This window comes from Diadema setosum, chromosome 13 (assembly GCF_964275005.1).
Source record: "Diadema setosum chromosome 13, eeDiaSeto1, whole genome shotgun sequence".
NCBI classification, from domain to species: Eukaryota; Metazoa; Echinodermata; class Echinoidea; order Diadematoida; family Diadematidae; genus Diadema; species Diadema setosum.
Window position 1 is genome coordinate 13694817 of NC_092697.1, and position 12691 is coordinate 13707507.

Here is a 12691-nt window from a genome sequence, read left to right on the forward strand (position 1 = left end):
CCCAGTACGGTACTGTAGGTCTCAGTTCGGTGAAAGTGATTACCAAATGTTTGTTGTGCACAGCTGAGGTGCTGCTACTGTAGTTTATGTGGTACTTGACATGTTGCTTGACTAGTCTCCAGAAACAGACCTTTGTTCATTCGTTTTAAAATCTAATTCATAGCATCACTCTGGGAATATACAGTTGTATTGGACAGTTTCAGCCACAAGTAAAAAAGTAAACACTTGTTCGGCCATGATGATGGTTGTTTCATACCATCTTGGTATGGAACATTCAGAAATGTCTGTGCAGTAAATGACAACCATGATTTTGCAAAACAAAATGACCAACAATAAAATAAAACAAGACCAAACTGAATTGCAGATGCACTGAAATGTGAAAGTGAAAAGTTTAGCTAGAACTGCAGTCCCGTGATTGTGCAAAGAAAACCCACCATTTGTAACTGATTGAAAAACCATGGCTGTCGCTAACAGCTCTTCTAAGGTATCATTGTTAGGAAAAAAAAGGGGGGGGGGGGCATCTTGACAAAAACATAGGGAGACTTGTGACTTCTTGGCAGTAAATTGCAGCAAAATTGTTTCTGTCTGAAATGCTGAAGTCATGTGATGAAAACCAAAAAGTATTCCTCTATCCACTTTTACCAACTTTTATCATTGAAACACAACTGGCATGCTTCCAGGAAAATTTTAAGAAAAACTGCTAAATTGTTTTCTTGAACACACTGCAAACTTCCTGATGATTTACTGTGATGCGTATTGTTAGCTACTGATTGATTGTAAATGATTTGTTTTTTTTAGATTGTGTTGCACAAATATAGATCACTTGCATTGGTATGTGTGATATATCTGTATTTTGTGTAATTGCATTGATATTTTCTGTTTCCACAATTTGAAAGTATCCATCCTGATCACCATAGAAATGTCTTTGTCTGATTCATGATAGTAAAAACAATGACATTTTTTTTTCTCTCTCTGCAGTGCCAAAAGGCTCTTACATCCATTTGCATTTTTCTTTATACCATTTACTGGTACAAGGTACCTTCATTTGTATGAATGTGTTCATTCTTTTATACTCCTTTTATCTTTGCTGTGATAGATTATCCATTCTGATTGAAGACATCCAGAAGATCCTCGGCAACAAGACCTTTGTCGATGACCTCGAGAAACTCCTTGCTCAGCTCGGTGACTTGGAGCAGCGAGGGGACTGGTGGAATCAACAAACGGGCTGGTGGAAGAGACTAACAGAGCAGGCTGTTGCCAGTGGGCCTTCTGTACCAGGTAAGCCTAGAGATGTTCTGACATTTAAATCGGCTTCCAAACTAGTGAAATATTGCTCCAGGGAAACCAGTTTATAAGGAGCTTGCTTACGAGGTATCGCTTTTAATTAAGTAAAAATTGGCAGTCCCAGCATCCTTGTTATAGTATTAATCCATTGAGGACAAGTCCCAAGTATACTCGGGCAGGTGTCTATGGGAAATGCGTGTTGTCGCAAAATCAGCCCGTCCTCAACGGGTTAAAACAGAGTTTCCCTGTATTTAACATTCTGCGAAATCATCACCAATATTGTGTATGCAAGGCCAGTTTCATAGAGAAAAAAAGAGGTCGGGTTGCCTGATTTTGATTCCTCACTCCACACTTGATCAAAGTGCAGCCAAAGTACAGCGATTCCCCCAACCAAATTCCGCAATATTTTGGGCATGTACTGCGCTTGGATGTTCCCAACTTGCCTGCTGAATATTTTCACAGTGCATAGAAACATGAGAGCAAGACATTGATGGGCGACTTATAGTGAGCTTGTAAACAGAGCCATGGGAGCCAGAGGATGTCATTTGAGTATTCAAAACTTTGCAGCATTTTGTGCCACCAGATTTACACTGGCAAAGCTCCAAGAAGACAGAAGGATTTTACAGAGAGTTTAAACTCTAGAATCAGATGCCACCGTATCTGAAAAGCTGGTGGTAGTTAAAAGGGTTGGAGATAAGGGTGCATATACATCTTTTGCTGTCTTTATGAAATATAGTTTGTATTGACTGACTGTAATAATGGCTGCCATGCGCTCTATGTGGCTTGCAATGAAGTGATGGTGTAATGTACATAATGTATCTATCCAGAGCTTCCCACTAGCTTGATTTACTCATTTTTAATATATTTCTATCATTAAAGGGATGGTATGGTTTTGATTGCGATGGGATTTCAGGTGTTTAACTTCTAAGTATTAAAGAACATACAATGCTATTATGAGGAATTCAAAGTTTATGAGATAAAAATTGGTTTTGCAATGACTGAGATATCCAAAAACAAAGTGGTCGTAATAAAAAGTGGGACCCACCTTTTAGTAGGACCACTTTGTTTTACTTTGTTTTTGAATATCTCAGTAATTTCAAAATCAGTTTTCATCAAATAAACTTTAAATACCACTTAGAATTGTATGCTTTTTTTTTTATCAGTGGTTTCTGATTATCTCACAAAAAGTTAAAATCTGAATCTGTATCCAACCAAAACTCTACCATTCCCTTTAAAAAAAAATGAGAAAATGTGTTTGAATGACAAGTTTTTTGTTTCAAATGAAATTTAATCTGTCATAAAAAGTTACTGTAATTTTTCGATTTTTTAGCCAAATCATGATTTGTTTTTTTCAAGATGTTTCTTCCCCCCCCCCCCCCCCCACTCTGCAAGAGTGCATCTTTAATGTGCTGAGGTTGGCAGTATTGGACATAAACGTATCTGAAATATCAATTACAGTGCCAGAAGAGCGGTTTTCCCTGAAAACCAAGTAATATCCTGCCATGGCATCTTTCCAGATATCTTACAATAGAACATGAACTTGCTTTAATGTGTAGTTTATTCTGTTTATTCTGGTTGGACATGAAATCCACAGTCTTATCTTTTGGAGTTTTATTTTATTTGTACACTGCTTGCAAAGGTGAATGAACTGTTGTATCTATGCTCTTCAAGGAATTTATGGCTTGGTTTACACAGTTCAGTAATCCCCACAGCCTTTAAAGGTAGTGATTACCATTTGAAGCAGTGATTTAAAAAATGTTTTGAGTTATCACATTTGATGCATATATATATGTGTGCGGTCAGCTGTATCATAAAACATGCTACCTTATAAAAATTTTGCAATAAAGCCTAAAATATAAGGAGATACATTACTATTTTCTCAATAAACCACAACTGTAGAGGATTCATTCTAGAAACAATTTTATTATAACTATTGTTCACATTTTGTATATTTAACAATACTTAACATTGATTACACTGATTAAAATTTTTACTTTGGGTGTTTCTATCCTTAATTCACATACTGTAAAAGTGGAAATTTTCGCGGTGTTGAAATTTTCACACATTTCGCGCAACCAGAATCTAGCGTGAAAGTAAAAGCATGCAAATATTTTTGCTTGCCACATGTGCCAGTAGCTTACGTCTTGATCCCGCGGAATTAAAAGCACACGAAACTCTTCTTACCCTGCCGAGTGCGAAAAATTAGTCGCGCGAAAATATCCACTTTTCCAGTATTTAGAACTATCTTGAAGCACTAAGGCTGGGTTTCGTTTCATGTGCAATTTAAGGTAAATAATGCCTTTAATACTAGATGCTCTGTCTTTCCATGCTGTGTTTGACATTGGCAAACTTCTGTGAGATTTATAGGCCGTGATTGTTTTTGTAAGTGTGATGTAGCCTCATCTTGTGAAGGCTGTAGAGTTTGGGATTGTTGCTCTAAGACTTCATTAAAGCATGACTCGTGCTATTAAATGCTGTAATGCCAGAAATTTTGGCATGCATGAAGCTTCCGCAAATAAGTCTAGATGTCACAACAACACTCAAAGAGACAGAGAGATTTACAAACTGCTAAGGATATGAATCTAATCTAATGTAAAAATGAAACATCTAGGTGAATTCATCTTGTTTGAACCCAACATCTAAGTCTTGCATACATTCAGTTGTTTGAAAAGATGAGATTTTTTTTCTTATGGACATGTTTAGTACATCTGTTCGTGTCCCAGGAATCATGGTTATTTTTATACATTGAACCTGTACTGACATTTGTGCATTTGTCGTGTACATGTATGACTGCAAACCAGACATTCAGAGTGCGTATGAATAGAGAGGACACAATGTCCTCGCCATGCCTGTCTCCTTGGATACCGTGAGACCAGGTGGTGTCTACGGTGGCGAAATGCTAGGGATGAAATATGTCATCAAAAACCTTCTAAGCTGTGACAGACTGCTCTGAAATCAGACGATATAGCGCTCTCATCTGCAGTAGACCATTTCTGTATCAAAGTGTATTCAAATTCAATGCAGTGTACGTTGTTCACAAAAGATTGCCTTGACAACCTAAAGGCTTGCTGGAGGCTTGCCCCACCTAGCAATAACAGATGAATGCTAAGTGAGTTCCTACCAAAGAAACTTGATTGGAGGTAGAAGGTGAATGAAATGGTTTGTTACTGGACTGTAGGAAAAGAATACAGTTTTAATGCATTAAAGGGATAGTACAGTATTGGTGGCGGCAAGGATTGGGCTTTTAACTTTTTGTGAGATACCAAGAAACCACTTATGAAATAGTGCAGAGCACACCATTCTAAGACAAGTTCAGTGTTTATTTGATGAAAATCGGTTTTGGAATGGCTGAGACATCCAAAAACAAAGTGAAATAAAGCAATTGTAATAAAAGCTGGGTCCCACCTTTTATTAGGATTACTCTGTTTTGGGTATCTCAGCCATTTCAAAACCAATTTTCATCAAATAAACGTTGAATGCCTCTTGGAATTACATGATCTTTCATATTTCATAGGAGGTTTCTCATTATCTCACCCAAAACTGTTAGAAACCTGAAGTTAGGTCTCAACCAAAACTATACAATCCTTTTATTGCAGTTACAACAACTCATAAACTACACAAGTTGTATTCAACACGGACCTGGAAGACTGTTAAACTTACTGTTTATCATTGTGAACAGTGATTTTAAAAATGTTTGAGTTACCACATTTGTTGCATATATATGTGTAAGTCACTTGTATCACAAAACATCCTATCATATAAAATTTTCACAATAAAGCCTAAATATAAGTAGATATCATTATTTTTCTCAATAAACCATAACTGTAGACGGTTTATTGTAGAAACAATTTTATTATAAGTATTGTTCACATTTTGTGTACTTAACAATACTTAACATTAATTGTACTGATAAACATTTTACATTGGTTGTTTCTATCCCAAACTCACATTTTAGGACTATTTTGAAGCACTAAACTGGGTTTTTGTTTCATCTCCAAATATAGTGCCTTTAACATGCAGAAGCCTGTAGAGGAACATTTTGGTCACCAGTGTTATACTTCGTGAGGCATACAAAGTGTGTACAGTCTAATTTGTGGGACTTTTACTTGCATTACACTTCATCTGGCTGATCATGATCCCCATGTGAGAATCTGGAATGCAACTAGGTGAAGAAAAAAAACCAGCAACAACAAAACAGCACAGGCAACCATGAAATAGCATTTTTTTTTTCTCTCTTATTGTCGAGCAACAGATGTTGTTGACAGTTGGGGTAAAAGAAGAACCTGGGAATATGGAAAATAATGACTATTCACAGACCTCTGTTTGGTGAAACCGGTTTGTATAAAATGTTTACAGCATTTGTGAATAGTACTCCTAGTAAGAAAGAGCTAGCATTATTCTTATCATGTACAGCATGTTGTATAACCATACACGTAACAGTGACTCACTAGAAATGCATGCTGTTATAAGTTTTGCTACAGTAATAATGCTACTTAGACTTTCAACCCAGTCCAGCTCTTGGTGCCATGTTAAAAGTCATAATTCATACACTCACATGGCCGTGCAATGTGAGCTATGTTGTTTTATGATGCTGGAAGTGTACATGTAACATATGGGGGGGGGGGGGTGGGGGTGGGGAGGGCGGATGTGGATTGGAGGGTGGGGTGGTGGGAAGAATGATTACTATTGTCTGTGATGCATGCAGGTACCATGTTGTGCCCTGTGATTACACATACCACTCTATGGGTGGGGGCAGAGATTTATAGTCAGACTGTGTGTGTATTTCATGATAACAGATGCATGGTCCCTCAATGTTTGATTCTCTTGTTTGCCATGCATTTCCTAGCATAGACCTGGGAACTGTCAGGCTTATCAGGGTCGCGAGTTGGTCATGTCATGTAAGGAATTGGACAAGCAGCAATGCGTATAGAGATTTTAAAAAAATGGTCCCACTCAGAACAGAAAGAAAAAAAAAAGATTAGGGGATGCGGAAGATATGAGGTGATAATTTTGATGCATAATGTCACAAAGAAATGTATTATTCAACAGCATCTCTAAAGGGTTTTTTTTTTTTTTTTTCTTTTTGGAGCTGACATACTATCACGGGAAGAACTTGTCCTTGGATAAGAATTTCTATGCCCCATACAAAGGACAGCCATCAGCCATTCTTTGTCCACAATCGCTGCATAGATGTTTACCAGTGAGCTCTAGCAAATTGTATTCATGCACATAAAATGCAGCCGCTGCTGTTATGCATCACTTCATGAGTGTGCTGAGTGATATATCACATCAGCTTTGAAAATGCACTCATGTGATATATCCGAGCACAAGAGACTCAAGACGTTTTAAAAGGAGAAACTATTCCCAGAATGCGGCAGAACCTTGCCGATGAACTCACAATTGCCAGGACTTGGCGCCCAGGGAAATATCAATATCAGTATGATGAGGCCTACACTAGGAAATATGATACTCATAGACCCCGCTTACAGTGCGGGGCCGGGCTCGGCCGCGGCTCGGCCGTGGCCGAGTCCGGCCTCAATTGCGCGGCCGAGTTTGCGTTTACACCAAGAAGAGGCCGGGCTCGGCCGCGGCCGAGACCACCTCCAGAGCGAGGCCAAATGCGAGGCCAATTTTGGCCTCGCATTTGGCCTTTTGCGCGTTTACACTGAAGCGGGGCTGGGCTCGGCCGCGGCCGAGCCGCGGCCGAGCCTCGCACTGTAAACGGGGTCAAATTCTATCAATACAGACAAAAGCAACAGGTTGAGAAAAAAAAATAAGAGCAATATATCTGATAGACCTTATAAATTCTGGATGATATTTCAAGTACATTATTCAACTGATCCACTGCATAAGGATAAATCATGCATGTTGATTGTCATGTTGTATGTCTCTGTGACTGTATGATTTTACTCTAGCAAAATATGTTGCCATAAAAATTGCATACAATAGATCAGAGTAATAGATTTCATTTCCTTCATTGTGAAATTTACCAGTTTGATCTTTGCCGAAACGATCCCCATGGGAAGTCAAGAGTCTGTCATGTGACTTGCATGCTAACCTACATAGCAATTATTTCCACCAGTTCTACAGAAAGTGTGAATTGTGACCCGCAGAATATTCTGTACTTACATGTAGTATCTAATTGCATACAACGGCTGCAGCATGCAAACTTTACATGCTTTTTAAACAACTTTTTGTTTTTGTCAAGGATGGTGACATCTTGACTGTATGAATGAAAAAGGTTCAATATTTTAACAAAAATAATAATTATTATGATTTTTCTTACAATGAGGATGGGCCAATAGACATATTGTGCTGGTTGTATCCTTACAGCAACTATGTAGGCCCCTATACAATGTACTTGAGTGTCAGTGTACAAACGCCTCGATAATTGGTGATCTTAATTAATCATTATTGCTGCATATCGTTATGGTGGTTGGCCTTTATACATGAGTGATGCTAGGTAGTCAGAAATGACAGGGCACATAATGACATGAGGAAGACGAGCTAGTGTTCATGTACAGTACAGTGTGCTTCGCACTGTTGTAATCCTACTGTGATATGAACAGGTGGTGCCGCATGATACAACTCATCATCAATATGACATACTCCATGGAACATACTGTACATCCTTTTCATACATTATTTCCAAGTTGTTCTCTAAAGATGAGTTGATATTCATAAAAGTATATTATTGGTCTGCCATACTTCAGGAACTCTGTGTGGTATAGGCCTTGTGTAGTTTCTAGCTTATAGTAATACCATCCTCCTAATCATGGCCATTGACATTCATTCGGTATCGTGTGTGTTACCAAGCATATTACAAGCGGCCTTCAGCCATTATGATTGTCTGGCTCCAATGACCGCATTGAAATGATGATTGACAGGGCATTATGCTGTGTATTGATTATCATAATGGCTGTCATGTTGTGGGTTTTTTTTTTTCCTTTTTGTTGCCTTTATCATTTCATCATCATTGTCATCATCACTGCTGTCACTATTGATTTCATGTAGGCAGTGATATTGGTCACTAATTTTTGTCATGTATTATACACGTTGTATGTACACTGTATATGTGTGAATAAATGATGATCAGCGATGATGTTGATGATACTTATGTTTCAGTTTTGCTGTTAGAATCACAGCGATGATTATGTACAATTACTTAGAAATATGAGGGAATACCACATTCATTTGGACCATTAGATATTCTGTTTTAATTTTTCATATATTAAATTGTTTTGGCATTATATATTTGCGTACATTTTTGAATGTTTGAAATGTCATTATCAAATCAATATACAGCTTATGACAACTGCACATGAATGTTTTGATATAATTTGTATACCAGCAGATATCTACTTGGAGAGTAGAAGCTTGAACTCCATGCATCCCATTCTTAAATACATGTATCTAAAAAGCATTCAGTTCAATTCAAAATTGTTTGTATTATCAAGCAGCAGAAGCACAGTTTTCCCAAAGAAATATAAAATTGTGTGGAGTGAAAAAGTCAGAGCTTCAAAGTTCCCCTGATTATGCAGGAGACTGCCTTTGGATGTCTCTCTTACAGGACAAGTTCACCTTCATTAACATAAGGATTGAGAGAATGTAGCAATATTAGCAGAACACATCAGTGAAAGTTTGAGGAAAATCGGACAATCCGTTCAAAAGTTATGAATTTTTGAAGTTTTAATGCAGTAACCACTGGATGAGAAGACTACTGCATTGTATGAATAACTTAGATGTCACATGCGTACAACAATATAAGGAAAATACAAAGAGAATTTCACAAAATTTAATCTTTTGAAGAAAGTACACATTCCCTTGACTCGTTACCGACACATGTTAGGGGTAATATCATTCCCCCTGCCTTTAGAAAGTGGCAAGTCAAGTGCTCTTTTATTATGCGAAAAAAGTGAAAATATGTTGAATTTTCTTTACATTTTCTTTATACTGTTGTACGCATATGACTCACAAGCTGTAGTAGTCTCCTCATCCAGCGGTTCCAACACAAAAATTTTAAAAATTCATAACTTTTGCATCGATTGTTCAATTTCCTCAAACTTCCACTGATGTGTTCTACTAATATTGCTGCATTCGCTCAATCCTTATGTTTATGAAGGTGAACTTGTCCTTTAATATCCTTTACAGATAATGAATTTGAGTATCTCCCTGGCTTTGCAATTATTATCACCTGCTGAGATGCACATAACACACAGATGTATTTATTTCTTGTTTCAGTTTTTTGGAACATCCCTGATTTTGATGAGGGTTTGTTTGCAGGCCTGGGAAATAAAACCTACAAAACTGTGAAAGACTGGACTGATGGAATGAAAGTCTTTGATGTTATTCATCATTGTCAAAATACTCCCATTTCACTGTCCTTTTTCAATCCAGACCTCTCCTCTCTGAGCAACATCGTCGACGACCCCCAGGCGGTCAGCGACTACCTGAGGGAAGAGATCGGCCTCTCCAAACCGGTCATCACGGCAATTCTGAACTCTGAGCCAAATCCTGCCGAGGTGAGTTGACCACGAGTTTTGTCTCTCAAGTCTAGTCTTACTTAGTCTTGTTTCCAGACCATCTGCCTGTACTAATTTGCTTCCCAGAATACTGACACACTCCCATGATGAAAGAAGGAGCAGGTTGAGCTGGACATATCCCTTGAGTAATAATTGAAGGAGGTTAATTTTTTTTTTATTCATATGAATTGAAGGGATATCATATTCTTTATCCTTCTGAGCACACAAATAATATTTAGAGCATTATGTGGAAATAGTGACAAGAAATATGACACAGATGACTACATAAAGGCCCTCTGAAAATAAGACAGAAGAAGGCCACCTGAAAATCAGAATGCTGCACCCTTTCTAACATTTGTCAGATTTTGCTCAACCTGTGCTGAACTGTTGCTTTGACTTTACCAATTTATTAAAAACAGCATTCTGTTGACGCTAATTGATATAAATCTTGCTTTCCTGCTAAATACAATTTAACCAACAAACAAAAAGTTTGTGGTCAGGAGTCAATGCTATCTAATTTGTTTCTAGTGTACCTTTAGCAATCTGTGGTGCTTTGCTGCCCCATTTTTTTGAAGCCAAACATATTTGCAGTTCAAAGCAAGGTAGGAGAGAAGGAAAAATAGATCATGTGTAGATTTTACCAACTGGTTTTAAATATTAAGCAGGAAATATTAAAAACCATGGTATTATCTGGTTAACTTGCAATAATGGAGCTTCCGTCTCCTACGTCCTTCCATACAACCACAGGATTGTGGTCAATGGAAATCTAGCCTCAATTCCAGACCAAATTATGATGATAAAGTGAGACACGTAAGCAGAAAGCAGCTGATTCCTATTGTACCAAATCCAATCATCAGGGCTGATTTTCAATCTCATTTCAAACTGTCGCAAGCGAAACAGGGCAGTATGGTTCTAAGACATACACGTACTTGCAAGGTACATCTTCAAGGTGTACGATCCCATGTTTGTGCATGCACATGTTCATATGCTATGGATGTTGTGATTACTGTATAAGCTGTTATTTTCCTGTACAAATATTTTTGTGAATGAGGTCACAGACATTTTCAGGGAGATGTTGTTTTTGCGAATTGACACCAACACCACCATAACCTTGCGCGTGCATGGTAACATTTTCGCATGTTGTTAGATTCGAGATCCAATTAATTGTGATTCAAGAAATTTGCGAAAATTAAACCTCGTGAAAATAACAGCTAATGCAATATGTATGCTACATGTAGTAAGACCCCGTTTACAGTGCGGGGCTGGGCTCGGCCGCGGCTCGGCCACGGCCGAGCCCGCCTCAATTGCGCGGCCGAGCCTCGCAATTTTGTCCGTTTACACTGCTGGGCTCGGCCGCGCTTTTGATTCAAACCTTTCAATATTTTGTTGTAGTGGCGCTCTGCTTGTAAACAAATGCAATTTGGTATTGTCTGGTTTTCAGACCCTTTGCCAAATGAATTCCGTGTCGACGAAGTCGCCGTTCGGGCAAAGGCCTTTGCCGAAATAAAGAATCCTTTGCAGGACAAAACCACCTTAAACTATACTAGTTTTCAATGTTGAGGGGGTTAATATCCTGAATAGCGAAAGATACAGGCAGAGGGTTTGGTAGCCAGACTAAAATTGGCCGCGCAATTGGCCGCGCATTTGGCCCAGTTTGTGTTTACACCAAGAAAAGGCCGGGCTCGGCCGCGGTTCGGCCGCGGCCGAGACCACCTCCAGAGCGAGGCCAAATGCGAGGCCAATTTTGGCCTCGCATTTGGCCTTTTGCGCGTTTACACTGAAGCGGGGCTGGGCACGGCCGCGGCCGAGCCGCGGCCGAGCCTCGCACTGTAAACGGGGTCTAAGATGACATTACACAACACATCAGTGTTGTGTAATGTGTGTTGCTTCGGATGAGCAGACTGACTATGAGGTTGTATGTGCACTTCTATCAAAGAAACACACAGGAAGGTATATTGCATGTTTGCATTGATTTCAAGTTGGTTGTCTCTGTGTCTGAGAAAGGGGGGGGGGGTAAATAACATGATTTTCTTGTTGTTGTTGTTGTTGTTATTGTTTCTGCACAGAATATAGTGAACGGAAATATCAAAAGTCAAAATAGTTCTGTGGGTTGCTGAGCAGACCTGACCTTAAATAGATTTAATAAGTTTCTGAAGAGGAGTTAAAAGGCGCCTGAGCTTTCGATCCCGGCAGAATCTTTGTCAGAGGCAAAATCAAATTTTGAAGAGAATGACTCTCTTTAATACCTTGATGAATCTTAACATCTTCCTATGGTGACTAAGTAAGAGTCGGTCACATTGTAAGCCACGACATGATGACCCCTTTCAGACTGACTTCACCATTAAACCTCAAGATGATTCAGTGTGAAGAATGATGTTTAATCTGAGTGGGGAATTTTTCCACATACAAGTATCTTTCAGACCAGAAGGTGGTAGAATGCTCCAAAAATGTGAATCACCCAATGTCAGTGAGTGGTGTCTGTGCATCAGCTCCACAGCAAGGGTAATGCTGTAGTAATTTCACTCTTTGTCAGATAGCACTTCACAATTTCTTGGTGTTTTTTAACCCGTTGAGGACAAGTCCCGAGTATACTCGGGCAGGTGTCTGTGGGAAATGCGTGTTGTAGCAAAATCAGTCGGTCCTCAACGGGTTAACATGAGAGATTTTCACACTGGACTCTCCACGTAGTACAAATAACTGCAACTATCAGGAATACCCCAGGGGTATGTACAACAGGTATTATATACCTCATAAGTGAGATTCGTATCACTGATTGGTCAAAAGTATATCACGTGACAAGGTGTAGTCCCGTCTATCTTGCCTTAGGGTTTTCATGTAAAGTGATAGAAAGGCAAAACCCTCGTGATAGAAAGGCAAACCCCTCG

General features: G+C 38.9%; 1 protein-coding gene across 1 annotated transcript in view; it reads left to right on the top strand.

The window, feature by feature from the left end:
* LOC140237233 (phospholipid-transporting ATPase ABCA1-like) overlaps nucleotides 1–12691 on the top strand; it is a 103044-nt gene that overhangs the window by 14321 nt on the left and 76032 nt on the right. The window contains exons 4-5 of the mRNA XM_072317176.1: nucleotides 1097–1278; nucleotides 9682–9806. Coding sequence (XP_072173277.1) covers nucleotides 1097–1278; nucleotides 9682–9806 — 307 coding nt within the window. The remainder of the gene's footprint in view (nucleotides 1–1096; nucleotides 1279–9681; nucleotides 9807–12691) is intronic.